We start from the raw sequence: 12,410 nt of genomic DNA, 5'->3' as shown, positions 1-12,410 counted from the left end.
TCACCAGAGCAGAGTCAGTGCCAAAGGTACTGACTGGGTACATTTGGCACTGACTCTGCTCTGGTGAGTACCCACATTTGGCACTGACTCTGCTCTGGTGAGTACCCACATTTGGCACTGACTCTGCTCTAATGGGTACCCACATTTGGCACTGACTTTGCTCTGGTGAGTACCCACATTTGGCACTGACTCTCCTCTGGTGGGTACCCACATTTGGCACTGACTCTACTCCGGTGGGCACCCACACTCACTATTTATGGCTCATGCATTTGCGCTCAACTTTGCCAGTACTTTCAAAGTATGAAGATGGTCCCACCTCTTGAGCTGCTTCAACAGAAACTTTATATAACTTGTTTGAGTTAAAAGTGTAATTTTGTGCAAACATACATGATTTTATGTCAACTTTTCAAGGTCAAATTTCAAAGACAGATAAGGCTGTGAGCTAACAGATTAGTCGATTGTAACAAAGAGTTCGAGCGCATATTTGGATACGCTATTGTTACAGGTTGAGTATCTGTTTTGTGACAAAACTGGAACACTGACGGAGAACACAATGCAGTTTCGACAGTGCTCAGTCGGTGGAAAACTCTGGTGGGAGCGGGATGGAACTTTCGAGCGGAACCGTTCTCTTGAGATGGATTTACAGGAACACAGATCGAGGAGAGCTTCGCGAGTCAACAGCAGTGGCAGCCAAACAACTGGCGACGTGGAGAGGCTGTCGGACTCTGGTAGGGTACGTTCTGCAGGCTTGTCTTCTTCCGAGTCTATAAAAGTTGCTGCTGGAGTGGATGAGGTAGACGCTGTAAGTGCTAGTTGTTTAACTTAGTTGTAGTTGCAAATAAAAATGTGTGTTAGAAAACTATAATTCTCTTTTACAACATTGTTACTCCCTGCGAATTTTGCCATAAATTATATATTAAATTAATCTTCATTTTTGTCTGATTTAAAAAATGTAAAACCAACAGCTGTAAAACTATGTTTTTGAATGATTATGTAGGCTAAATTCTATACATTTCTTCTTTTTAGTAGTTGAAGATAACATCTGCACAAATATGGTTAAACCACATAGTTTTCATTTGCTTCAAATCATATGCACATATAGTTTATTTTGCACACCGCTGTAAAGTTAGTTCATAAAAAACTAAACAAATCAACCAAATATACATGTATATGACTTGAAACAAGCAAATTAAATGTATAGGGTGTAATCATATCTGTTCAGATTGAGATCTTCAACCATTAAAAATGAAATTTTTGAATTTTGCCTAAATAATCATTCAAAAATATAATTTTACAGTCATTTGACTTGCATATTTTAAATCAGGACAGTATGAGGATTCATTTAATATATAATTCATGGTTATTGACTAAATTCACAATGAGTAACAATGTTGTAAATGAGAATTTTAGTTACTGAAGGGTTCCAGTTTATTTCTCACCTCACTTCAGTTGTAGTTGTGTTTTCGAACAATATCTTTTATTGTTATTGTTAACTGGCTTAGCATGTGTCTTGTCGAAAGATGCAACACTGTTGATCGTGAGCCTATTAAAATGTAATTTATACACGAGGCCTTAGACAATTATTGATTGTTTTTCCTAATTGGATGACATTCTAGAGAATTGAACGACAGTACTTGACTTGTAGTGAAACATGCATAAAGTCTTGTAAGTGTGAGAGTTGAATGACTTTAAGTTTCTTTTAGTTAAAATAAATCAAAGCATGCTTATTACCTGACAGCTCATTAACTAAATGAGGGTATAGCGATATCCGTTTGACAATGGAGCTATCTTCACCACCACTGAAAAGCCAATTTGTTAGCGACTTGTTTGTCTAGTTCGTCTAACTGGTTTAAAACTTTTGAATTTGTATGTGTTATTTGTTATCAGCCACCCCAATTCAATCACCATATCTGATTAGCTGTGAATAGCTGCTGGTTTTTGCTTGAATATAGAATCCTTCTGCTCCATCACTGTGAATGAAAATAACTAGACTCGGAAAGACGTATAACGTTTCTCGAATTCTTACAAATATCGCATTTGGGAAAACAAAAGTTTTTGAATTCTTACAATTTGCCGAGTACTTTTCGAGATGAGCAATTCTCAACCTATCACTCGCGTTTCATGCACACATCCTTCAATGAAATCAAACCCTACTGTATCTCTACTATATCGGTATATCTTGCAGGAAACTTCAGAGATTAGCAAGTTCTTTGAAGTACTGAGCTTGTGTCATACAGTTCGGATAGAACTTAAACCAGCTCCTTTAGTTCCTTTCGGAAATAGCTGCACGAGTGAAGGTACTACTATAGACATCAGTAGCGGATCGATGCCAGATAACCCGTCTGATGTTACGACAGACTCTGTTCCTGTAGCTAGATCGAGGTCAGATAAGAAAATTGATGTGGTAGACGCCAGCTGCGGAGCCAACTATGAGTACCACGCCTCGTCACCTGATGAGAAAGCTCTAGTAGAAGCTTCTAGACTGTAAGCTTGATTCTTTAGTTACCACCATAATTTGTGTAGATATCAAGGTTGAACAAAGGTCAAAACTCATTGCCGATGCCGAGTGTACTAAAGTTGGGTGATTAAAATCATGACATCAACCTCTTGAAAAGGTCTTATGAATACAACTTATGGGGCTCTGATTATCTGATAGGTGCATTTCACACTTTTTGGGAGTTGTTATTCCATTGCGGTAATTATTGGTATTTTTTCATGCTCTTAAAAGATCTCGGATCAAACAATTTGTATCAAGTTTCAACTGTGGTAGATCAAGAAATTGATTTTTTTTCATATTTCCAAAGCAATAGCAAATTTGAGTGCAAAGGTGTAAGTTGACAAAAGCAAGTTTATCAAGCAATAGAAAGAAAATGAGTTGCATTGCATTATCTCATATTTTAGTTTTGCTAAATTAAACAAAAAACTAAAATTTACAGATAGACAAAAATCTTTGATTATGTCTATACAAAATTCTTAATGTTGAGATGATTGCCATTTAGATCACAGGCCACAGGCTAAGCAATTCTAAAGCACGCATTAGACTCTTGTTGTTTTAATTACCTTGTAAACTAGCATGTCATCTCTGATCATTGAATGTTGAATCAATCATTTGCTGGAATACAAACCCGAAGTAGTTGAAATTTTTGAGTATTACCCATTCCATGCGATGAAGTCACTAATGAAAGAAACTTTGAACTTGTGAAATGCCACAGATATCACAAAATAGGAAGTCCGTTGTTTATACATTCGTGAATATTGTTGTTTTAGATTTTAGATGCCTAAATTCACTTCTTGTTTATTTATTATTTTTATTATTGGGCGTGTTTGCATTGCCATAAAGTTGGAGTTCTCTAAGGCTTCCTTGAACAGCGCTTGATTGTACAGCGATTATCCTAAGATAAGGCTGTTCATCACACCTCGTGGAGAAGCAGGCCAGTAGGTGATAGTGAGAGAATTGAGCGAGAATTTGCTAGTAGATAGGGTGATATGGAGATGTTACAGGAGATAGTATGCTATATATGGGGTTGAAGTACTGGCGGTGATAGTCTCTGGTACAGCAAAAGGTAAAAACATAAATAATGAGAAGAATAAAATAATAGCAGGAAGATATTTGGAAAGTATCAACGGAGAGATGTCTGGTATATCAGGGGAACCAAAAGTCTGGCACAGATGGAAGATATAGGGAAAGTATGTGTGTGGTCATTAGAAGGGCAGACTGATAATGTGACAAGAATGGTATTGGCGGTAGAATGGAAGGGCGGAACTAAATTGTGATAAAATGTACACTGGCAATAAAAAGGAAAAGCGAGTTAAATTGGTGGCGAGAGGTCTATGTGATATCGGTGATGGGAATAAAAGGACAAATCAAACTAGCTAGAAGAGCATAGCACCTAAAAGCCTAGGGCTTAAGGAGAGAGGAGGGGGAGGTGAAATAGGCATTGTATAGGTGGGGGTAAAAGAGGAAGACATGAAGGATTATATGAAAGGATGTGGTCACTGTGTGAATGTTAGAGATTTACTAATTAGGGCAAACCTCAAGGGGTGCTGTTGAAGCATGGCTGTTGCTTCCTAAAGAGCAGCATAAAACCTTTCAGTAATAGAGGTGCGATAGCTAGAAGATAACTCCTGTTTTCACATTGCCTCATAGATATCATTCTAGCTTGGACCTATGTTCATGTGATAAGTAAAGAAATCTCTCACGTAACATTGCATACTTGCACACATTTCAGATTTGGAGTTGTCTACCATGGCTTAAAAGATAACAAGCTGACCGTTACATTCAATAGCAAAGAAAGGAAGTACATTCTTCACGAAACCCTAGACTTTGATTCGGACAGGAAGTGCATGAGTGTGATCATAGAGAATGATTTAGGTCTGTTCTACTCCTTGTATTGCCAGCATGTATACCTTGTGAGGTTATCCCTCTCTCTTTATGTCAACGCTAGTTAGATGCCTTTATAGCCTAGGACACTTATGTATTCGCGTCATCTAACTTTCGCGTTTTCGCGGAGTCATCCTCTCAGGGAAATTTCATGAGCGAAACTAAACTATCATAACGAACGAGTGAAAACGCGAAATTAATAGCTTTGTTCATTGATATCCACAATAATATCGTCAAATAGAGGGACCTAGACGTCATTGATAGTCCAAGAAACAAATGGCAGCAAGCGATCAAATTGAATTATCGATCTCGCCCACACATTTCTACCTGCGGTTTACAAATAGAAACTAGTGCCAAATTGAAATTTTTTTCTTACTAGTGAGCTGGACCTGAGGAATCCAATCTGTTTGTTCCACTGCATTTATTTTTGCATCACTATTTTTTCGCAGTCATCAGAGCCACGAAATTTAATTGCAGTGAAATTTTACTTTGTGTACTACTCACGAATTTAAATACTAGCTAAATAAAAGTGTCCTAGGGTAGCGTGTGTACTGTGAAGGAGTATGACAGCATGGATGGCTGTCTTTTACAGGAGAATACCAAGTTCTTTGCAAAGGAGCGGAGTCGTCAGTTCTTAAGAAGTGCATTGCAGGCCCCATAGATGAGACAATCGAACATGTAGACACATATGCCAGTGTGAGTACTGAAGGGTAACCCTTATACAGTTTTCAAGCTTCTCGCATGCTTAGATAGTTACTACTACCTGTTGCTGTTATGTATGTCTTAGCTTCAGTGCCTTATAGTTCACCAGTCGCCATCGTCTTAAGAAAAGTTGTTTTCAGACAAATGCTTCAAGTTTCGATAAGGGCTAACCAGCCTCGCTGTAATAATTATGCCTCTTTTGATTCGGCAGCGAGTTAATAACACAAATAGTTTTTCCCTTGCGGTGGTTTTGCATACCTTGACTTTCTCATTTTTCATCTTTCACAGTTTCACTCCTCTCGATGCTAATGATATGAGCACCGGGCACTAGTTCATTGTTAGTAAGCACTGATGCAGTTGTTTTCATAAGTACCTTGAAAAGCGTGATTATAATTGTTCCTACAGTAGGTATTGACACACCCTATTCAATAGAAAGATTTAGAAGCATTGAATGACTTCCTTTTATTTGTCTGTAATGATATAATCAGTGTAGATCAAGTGACTCAATGTTACTGCAATTATGTTATCACTCTATTAAGCCGCTAAAACGTTTAGTTTGTTTTTAAGAAAGCGAACATAAAATTTTAGTAATTCCACTAGGTTTGAACTCACAAGCTCGACTTGAAAAGTAGTTGTCTTTGTACTAGTATAAAGATGAATATAGGGTATATTTATATAAAATAGCAATCAGTAGTTCTAATATCCCCTTTAGCAGTAAATATAAAATAAATTTAATAAATTACAATTACTCACTGATGGGTATAGATAAAAAAATTATTAACTTACATGTACATCAAATTGGTAATCTATCAAATGCCATTTCATTGATCCATTACATATGAGTGAAATATTCTTCTATGCTTCACGCTCTATCTATGTCTGTGTGTGTGTAGGGTCTACATCTAATACAAAGAAGATAATTCAAAGTTGCTTATCCTAGGTATAAAAATACATGATAAAGGTTATTCATGCTGATCATATTGTTCAATATCTAGAAGTTGGTTGAACAGGTCAGTGGGCATGCATCGTCAAGGTAATGATAGGTCACTGGTTACAGTGAGCAGTATTTTAATATTTGTGTTTCCGTAAAAGTCATCAGGTAATACATTTTTTTTATCTTTTATGCACTCATATCTCCAATAGTTCCGCTGCCCAATTGAATGTTTGCGTTTTCTTGCGTTCCTTAATATTCATCTTACAAGTGGTTTTTTCAAAACTTTTCCCTCTCTATGATTTGTATCTCCGCAGCATCTCTGTAAAAGCTCTGTTTTGGACTGATCGCAGCGGTTGTAGTAGAGTTTCCCTTCTCACTGCCCCTACAATTATCCATGCATCACTTGTATACTTTCCTGTGTATTTCTCTGATAGAAGTATAGGGTTCATTTTCATATTTGTAAACTTGTACAGGGGCTTTCTTAGATTGAGTAAAAAGTCCAGATTAGGATTTGAATGTCAAGTCCATAGATTGAAGTCAGAAGTGAGTGATGACTACGGATTGCTGCTGGAAAAACAGGATACAGAATTTATTCGAGTCATTTTATGGCTTACCGATTTCTGTTGATTTCAGCATAAATGTCCTCTGGCGGAGGAGGTGGCGGTGGTACTATGACTGTTTCTCCATCATCTAGGTCTGTCACAGGAATGCCAGGTATTCCTGGGGTAGGTGGTGGTGGATCCGTGACAGGCGGTGGAGGTGGCATAGGATAGTGTGGTACTTGTTCCTAAAATTTCAGCACAGTCAATAACTTATATGTTCTTTGTCTTTTCAACTTTGTAAGAGTGTAGACTGACCATGTTTTGTTCTATCGTTGTTTTCGTGTATTAGCTAGGCCAGTGTTCTACAGGTTTCATGAGACCTTTACCTCATCAGATGAATATGCGGAATTGTCTTCTCCCATGTGGTGCACAACTTCTTGTTCAGGTGCGTCTTCATCAGAGTGGCTCTCTCGCTCATCCTTGTCTTCACCATCACTGTGGATAACCACAGCTGTTCTCGTTGGCGAATCCCCAGTACCACTATCAGCATCTGTAGTTTTTCAACAGGTCATAGTTTTATTGCTATTTGAAGTTGCTATTAGCTCAATCTCTAATAAGTTGTAACCTTTGATAGGTGAGATCAGTTGCCAAAAACACTTTTGCAATGACTATGGCTTGTTGTCAGAAGCCATGTGGTCTACTAACTACATGTACATGTCTTCAGTCAGCAAAACATTGGGCATGTAGCTTTTTAATGGACTTGTGGGTATGTTTAGTTTAGTAATAGGTTAAGCAGTCGCCAAGTTCGATCACTTACCTTCATGCTCATCCGTTGTTTTGCTAATGTCTATAGCCTCGACCATCAGAGGTTGAGAATCTGCATAAACGAACCAGTAACACGATTGTCTAACAAAATCAGATTACGCTTATGTAAGATGGCTAGTTTAGCGTCACGCTATACACACGGATAATTGCTCGGCAGGTGAGTAGAACTGAAAAGGCTAGATAGTAGAACAAGCCTATTTGAAAATGAAATAACAGGCGATACGAAAGTGCACTCAAAGCATGGAATAATGCACAACAACGGCAATAGATAGCACACAGCACAGCTTTCACAAACTTGCAGAATAGAGAACACTAGACTACCACAAGTTTTTGGTAGAAACTTACCCTGTGTAAACGAGGTGGTTGCTAAAAAATTTAGTGAAATGTTTATCATGAAATCTTAACGCTCTCTATATTACAAATATTTTGCCGTTTCAATTGCATTGAACCTGACCAAACTTTCTCTGACATTACAATAAGATGGAGTTTGACATTACAATAAGATGGAGAACATCAAAGTTTGTGCCTTAGTATACATGCGAGTCAACCTACCCGTATCATATCGAACTGTGTTAGTTTCCAAATCCATTGTTTGAAGCTTGTCATTTGGGCTGGTGTACTTATCCATGTTACCATTTGGTTGACTCTTTACAATCACCTGCTGCATTGATTGTCCTCCAACAATTCTTGAAGTCTGCATGTTCACCATCTTTTCATTGTCATCATCATTTTTGCTTGGTTTGCGGTTGTTAGACCTGAATAGGATACATTTGGTTTAGAATGTCCCTACTTTACAAAAGACTCATGAAGCGAGTTTGTAACCACTTTTCTTGTTTGCTCGACTTACCTAGTTGCAACTACGTAGATTATGGTTAGCACTATAATAAATACCACAATGGCGAGAGCTATTCCTCCGATTAGACATCCCAGCTCTAAAGAAAAGAACACATCTGCATTATGCATGCATTATGTGCCACTTTGCAATGGAATATGTAATCCACCTCCTGATCTATCATGTGAGGTTAACAAACTTATCAGATGACTGGAAGACTCCAGCATACCTAAATACGATCTGTATCTGTTGATTTGTATAGCAGTGGCTAGCGATTATAGTCATACAATTGTACTTGTACTTGTATTTGTAAATTATTGAAACTGGTACCTACAGCTGAAACATCACCTCAAACATAACCACCTAGAATTTCATCTGCTTCAAACTTGGCACTATTTTATGTCAATGAAAAAAAGCTTCGAAATAATGGTATATATTTTCAGAAGTAATGTGGCTCTGGTAAGGTCTCTTGTTGATAGCTTAACTCATTGCGTAAACAAACTTATTATCGTCACTATTCATCGTGTTCACATTTTCGCAAAACATGTATTACAATACTAGCTAAAAAATATGAAGTTATTGGTGTCATCTTTGTCTACCAAAGCATTTGCAGTAAACAGTTGATTGCTCACAGTTCTTTATTCAATGATCTATGTAGCACAAACAGCACACTCATTAGTTTCCATGATACATTGAATTTATTTTTACTCACCAACAGCGGATAAGCCTCCCCATGTCTGTTCTGTTGTTACTTCAGACATTATTAGTGTTTATGACAGTATAGTTATGTGATTTAATCTTTCACTCTGTCAGTTCTCGGAAGAAGAAAATCCAATTTTCAGACTTTTGAAGCAATGGTATTCCTTATTCCTTCACCCTCATCGCTCCAGCAAATGTGGATTCAGATTCTGTGCTATCTGTGAGAATTCGTGGGGAATAAATCGACTGCCTACTCAACTGCTGTTCTACTCCGATGATCCTATTAGCTGTCAGTGATATAATTGGTCATGACTCGAGGGAGTCGGGTAGACTCAAGAGACACTTGACCGGACCATAACAACCAAAATTGTCAAAAAATCTTCGTGTATCTCACCGAACGTTTCTGCCTTAACTTAGGATGGTTGCAAAAGTGTAATAGTCCTGAGAACATCACTTTAACAAATAATCATATGTAGCAATTAAACTTATTAATTCGATTTAAAGCTGTAACCTAAAGGGAGTGAGTAGCTGGAGCAACCAGCTAAATTTTGGTGCTCACTGGCCACACACACTGATATAGTAGCAACTTCAACAGCGTATGGCCCATGAAAGTTTTAAGCAGACAAACCATTTGTTTTGTTTAATCATGTAAAGGAGCCGTAGCAGTCTAGCGAAGCAAACTGGCTGCTAGTTACTTATATATCGCAACTCTTCTTTCATCGAACAAAATAAGTAATAATAAAATAAATAAGTAACAGCTGTAAGAAGCATAGCCCACTATAAATAATTAGTGTAATACTAAACTACATTATTCCAAAAGCATAGTGAACAATTTCAAGAGAACGAGAGAGCCTTAAAAAGCAGTTACTGCATTTCCTTTGAATTACAAATCATTCTAACTGCAACAGAGATCTTATGTTCTTATTTTACTATAACATGCTTTAGCTTTTGTTCAACTTTATCAGTGTTTAGTGGACTCTTTTATTTATACCCATAGCTTTTGTGTTTCGTGTGATAGAAAAAGCTACCCTTTCGGGTTTTTGCCTTATATCACTTCCCTACTTACAGCATCAAAACAGTTTTAGCATCATGACAGGATGGTGTGTGTTTTGATTGGTAGGTTGGAGAGTTTTTTTCAAAATGGTTGCTCATAATCAAGTCTGAGGACGCACTTTCATTTGTTTGGTGCTTTCATCTGTTCATTTTAGACAAAATATACTGATAGAAATTGACTGCAAATAATGATTTAACATAAACTATGGTCACCGGTTTCTATTAAAATTGAATACGTCAACCGCCAATGCTTCTGGCAAATCTGAGGCGTAGTTAATCATATGGTGATGAAATTTTAACAGACCCCCCCCTGTATGTTTATAGTTGTTGGCCGCTTATAAGCCTAAAAAGTCTGGAATATAAATAATTAGACACCTTGACAAATAATTCAGTTCTGATTCAGCTATGTAGAAAGTGGGTTCGTGTGCCTTCTACTGTCCTACTCATTTTTAGATTAGTAAAAACTCATCTTAACCCAAGTTACCTTTTTTCAACCGAACTTTACAGATAGATGGATTGGCAAAGAGTTTTGTCAGACTACCAAAATATTGGATACTAGTTACAGTTGCTAGTAGAACCAGTTGATAGATTCTGTTATTCAGCATACTTCAAAACTTACCTCCTTTTAGTAGCTGAAGTTTCACAAGACATCTGAATACTAAAATCAAATGAAAACCAGTATAGCTGTGTGAAAACTGGCTGCGTGTAACCTGTATAGCCGACTATATTAGACTATTATGCGAGGCATTGTCGTGAATAATACTGGGCGAACACACCCTGTTTGCTGTCTAATGTACTACACCAAATATGCACTCACATTTGTTCAAAAATCAAGCAGTGATGCACGCACGGGTCTCGCACAAGATATTTGATTATAAAGCTACGAGTTTTGAACATGGATGGTCATCTTGTTATAGCAAAATCTATAAAGCTACGGGTTTTGAACATGGATGGTCATCTTGTTATAGCAAAATCCTTTGTGGGCAAATTGTGTTGAGGTAAGATGTAGAAAGCGCTTTCGAGACATACGGTAGGAGTCTATTGACAGAGCAGTAGTGGATTACTCGCTCAATAAACCTATAGAATTCTACACAATAGCAGTGTATAATGTAGGTTGGCTAATGCTCTATATATGCTGAATAAACGTTGAACATTAATAGTGAAAGCCTATATTCTTCGTGGGTGGAACTCATTACAGAGTGTTACACATCTTGCTTTTTGTGTCCTTTACTGCCCACCTCTCAGCACTCCGAGTGTCAAGCCTCTTAAATGAACATGTTCTACTCTGAATTAGTTTCCTAATACCTTAACCATTTATCTGTCTTCTATTACCCTCGCTGAAAATGGTTAAAAATAATTATTTTTCTTTTGTTGATTGGCAACATGAAATACTGCCTGAATAGATTCTAAATTGTTTGGTAATTGTTGAATTAGTATAGAAATTACTTACATTTTGTGTTTATATGTAACTTCAAACAACCCTTGATTCTACTGGAGCTAATCCAATTAATCTGTATTATCAATCAGCTTTCAAATTATTACTTGTTTATTAAAACAAATAATAATTTTTGTTCCTCTATAACTGAATCCTTTAACTACGTGCTTAGTTTTATTTATAGTATACAAATGCAAAAAATCATGTCAGTCCTCCCAGTGCCTTAGGGGGACAGTGAACAGTCCTCCCAGTGCCTTAGGGGACAGTGAACAGTCCTCCCAGTGCCTTAGGGGGACAGTGAACAGTCCTCCCAGTGCCTTAGGGGGACAGTGAACAGTCCTCCCAGTGCCTTAGGGGGACAGTGAACAGTCCTAGTGCCTTAGGGGGACAGTGAGCAGTCCTCCCAGTGCCTTAGGGGGACAGTGAACAGTCCTCCCAGTGCCTTAGGGGGATAGTGAACAGTCCTCCCAGTGCCTTAGGGGGACAGTGAACAGTCCTCCCAGTGCCTTAGGGGGACAGTGAACAGTCCTCCCAGTGCCTTAGGGGGACAGTGAACAGTCCTCCCAGTGCCTTAGGGGGACAGTGAACAGTCCTCCTAGTGCCTTAGGGGACAGTGCATGAGCAGTCCTCCCAGTGCCTTAGGAGAACAGGGAACAGTCCTCCCAGTGCCTTAGGGGGACAGTGAACAGTCCTCTCAGTGCCTTAGGGGGACAGTGAACAGTCCTCCCAGTGCCTTAGGGGGACAGTGAACAGTCCTCCCAGTGCCTTAGGGGGACAGTGAACAGTCCTCCCAGTGCCTTAGGGGGACAGTGAACAGTCCTCCCAGTGCCTTAGGGGGACAGTGAACAGTCCTAGTGCCTTAGGGGGACAGTGAGCAGTCCTCCCAGTGCCTTAGGGGGACAGTGAACAGTCCTCCCAGTGCCTTAGGGGGATAGTGAACAGTCCTCCCAGTGCCTTAGGGGGACAGTGAACAGTCCTCCCAGTGCCTTAGGGGGACAGTGAACAGT

General features: G+C 38.5%; 2 protein-coding genes across 7 annotated transcripts in view; one reads left to right on the top strand and one right to left on the bottom strand.

Moving 5' to 3' along the window:
* LOC137405578 (phospholipid-transporting ATPase IF-like) overlaps positions 1-12,410 on the top strand; it is a 58,093-nt gene that overhangs the window by 22,802 nt on the left and 22,881 nt on the right. For 4 of the 5 annotated variants that reach the window (XM_068091872.1, XM_068091876.1, XM_068091875.1 and 1 more), the window contains exons 12-15: positions 506-802; positions 2,186-2,484; positions 4,230-4,372; positions 4,974-5,077. In XM_068091872.1, the coding sequence (XP_067947973.1) occupies positions 506-802; positions 2,186-2,484; positions 4,230-4,372; positions 4,974-5,077 (843 nt within the window). The remainder of the gene's footprint in view (positions 1-505; positions 803-2,185; positions 2,485-4,229; positions 4,373-4,973; positions 5,078-12,410) is intronic. The other variant, XM_068091873.1, reaches the window with a different exon arrangement.
* Positions 5,563-10,685, bottom strand: LOC137405579 (uncharacterized). 2 transcript variants are annotated; one of them, XM_068091877.1, is made up of 9 exons: positions 10,588-10,685; positions 8,929-9,133; positions 8,232-8,316; positions 7,937-8,139; positions 7,730-7,750; positions 7,377-7,436; positions 6,946-7,109; positions 6,632-6,804; positions 5,563-6,399 (listed from the first exon to the last, which is right to left on the bottom strand). In XM_068091877.1, exons 2-9 carry the CDS (start codon positions 8,975-8,977, stop codon positions 6,294-6,296), a joined length of 861 nt encoding a protein of 286 aa, XP_067947978.1. In that variant the 5' UTR covers positions 8,978-9,133; positions 10,588-10,685; the 3' UTR covers positions 5,563-6,293. The 2 variants fall into 2 exon arrangements, with proteins under 2 accessions (XP_067947978.1, XP_067947979.1); XM_068091878.1 differs by lacking the exon at positions 7,730-7,750.

Source organism: Watersipora subatra, chromosome 10 (assembly GCF_963576615.1).
Source record: "Watersipora subatra chromosome 10, tzWatSuba1.1, whole genome shotgun sequence".
Lineage (NCBI taxonomy): Eukaryota > Metazoa > Bryozoa > Gymnolaemata > Cheilostomatida > Watersiporidae > Watersipora > Watersipora subatra.
Note: the sequence above shows the minus strand (reverse complement) of the source record. Positions and strands in the feature narration are given on the sequence as shown.

What these genes read in the sequence shown, in the direction of transcription:
- LOC137405579 (XM_068091877.1), bottom strand. Translation starts at nt 8,977, where the DNA reads ATGTCTGAAGTAACAACAGAACAGACATGGGGAGGCTTATCCGCTGTT. An exon ending in AACCACCTCGTTTACACAGG is followed by an intron (nt 7,437 to 7,729) that starts GTAAGTTTCTAC and finishes TCGTTTATGCAG; the next exon opens with ATTCTCAACCTCTGATGGTC. An exon ending in AACAACGGATGAGCATGAAG is followed by an intron (nt 7,110 to 7,376) that starts GTAAGTGATCGA and finishes GAAAAACTACAG; the next exon opens with ATGCTGATAGTGGTACTGGG.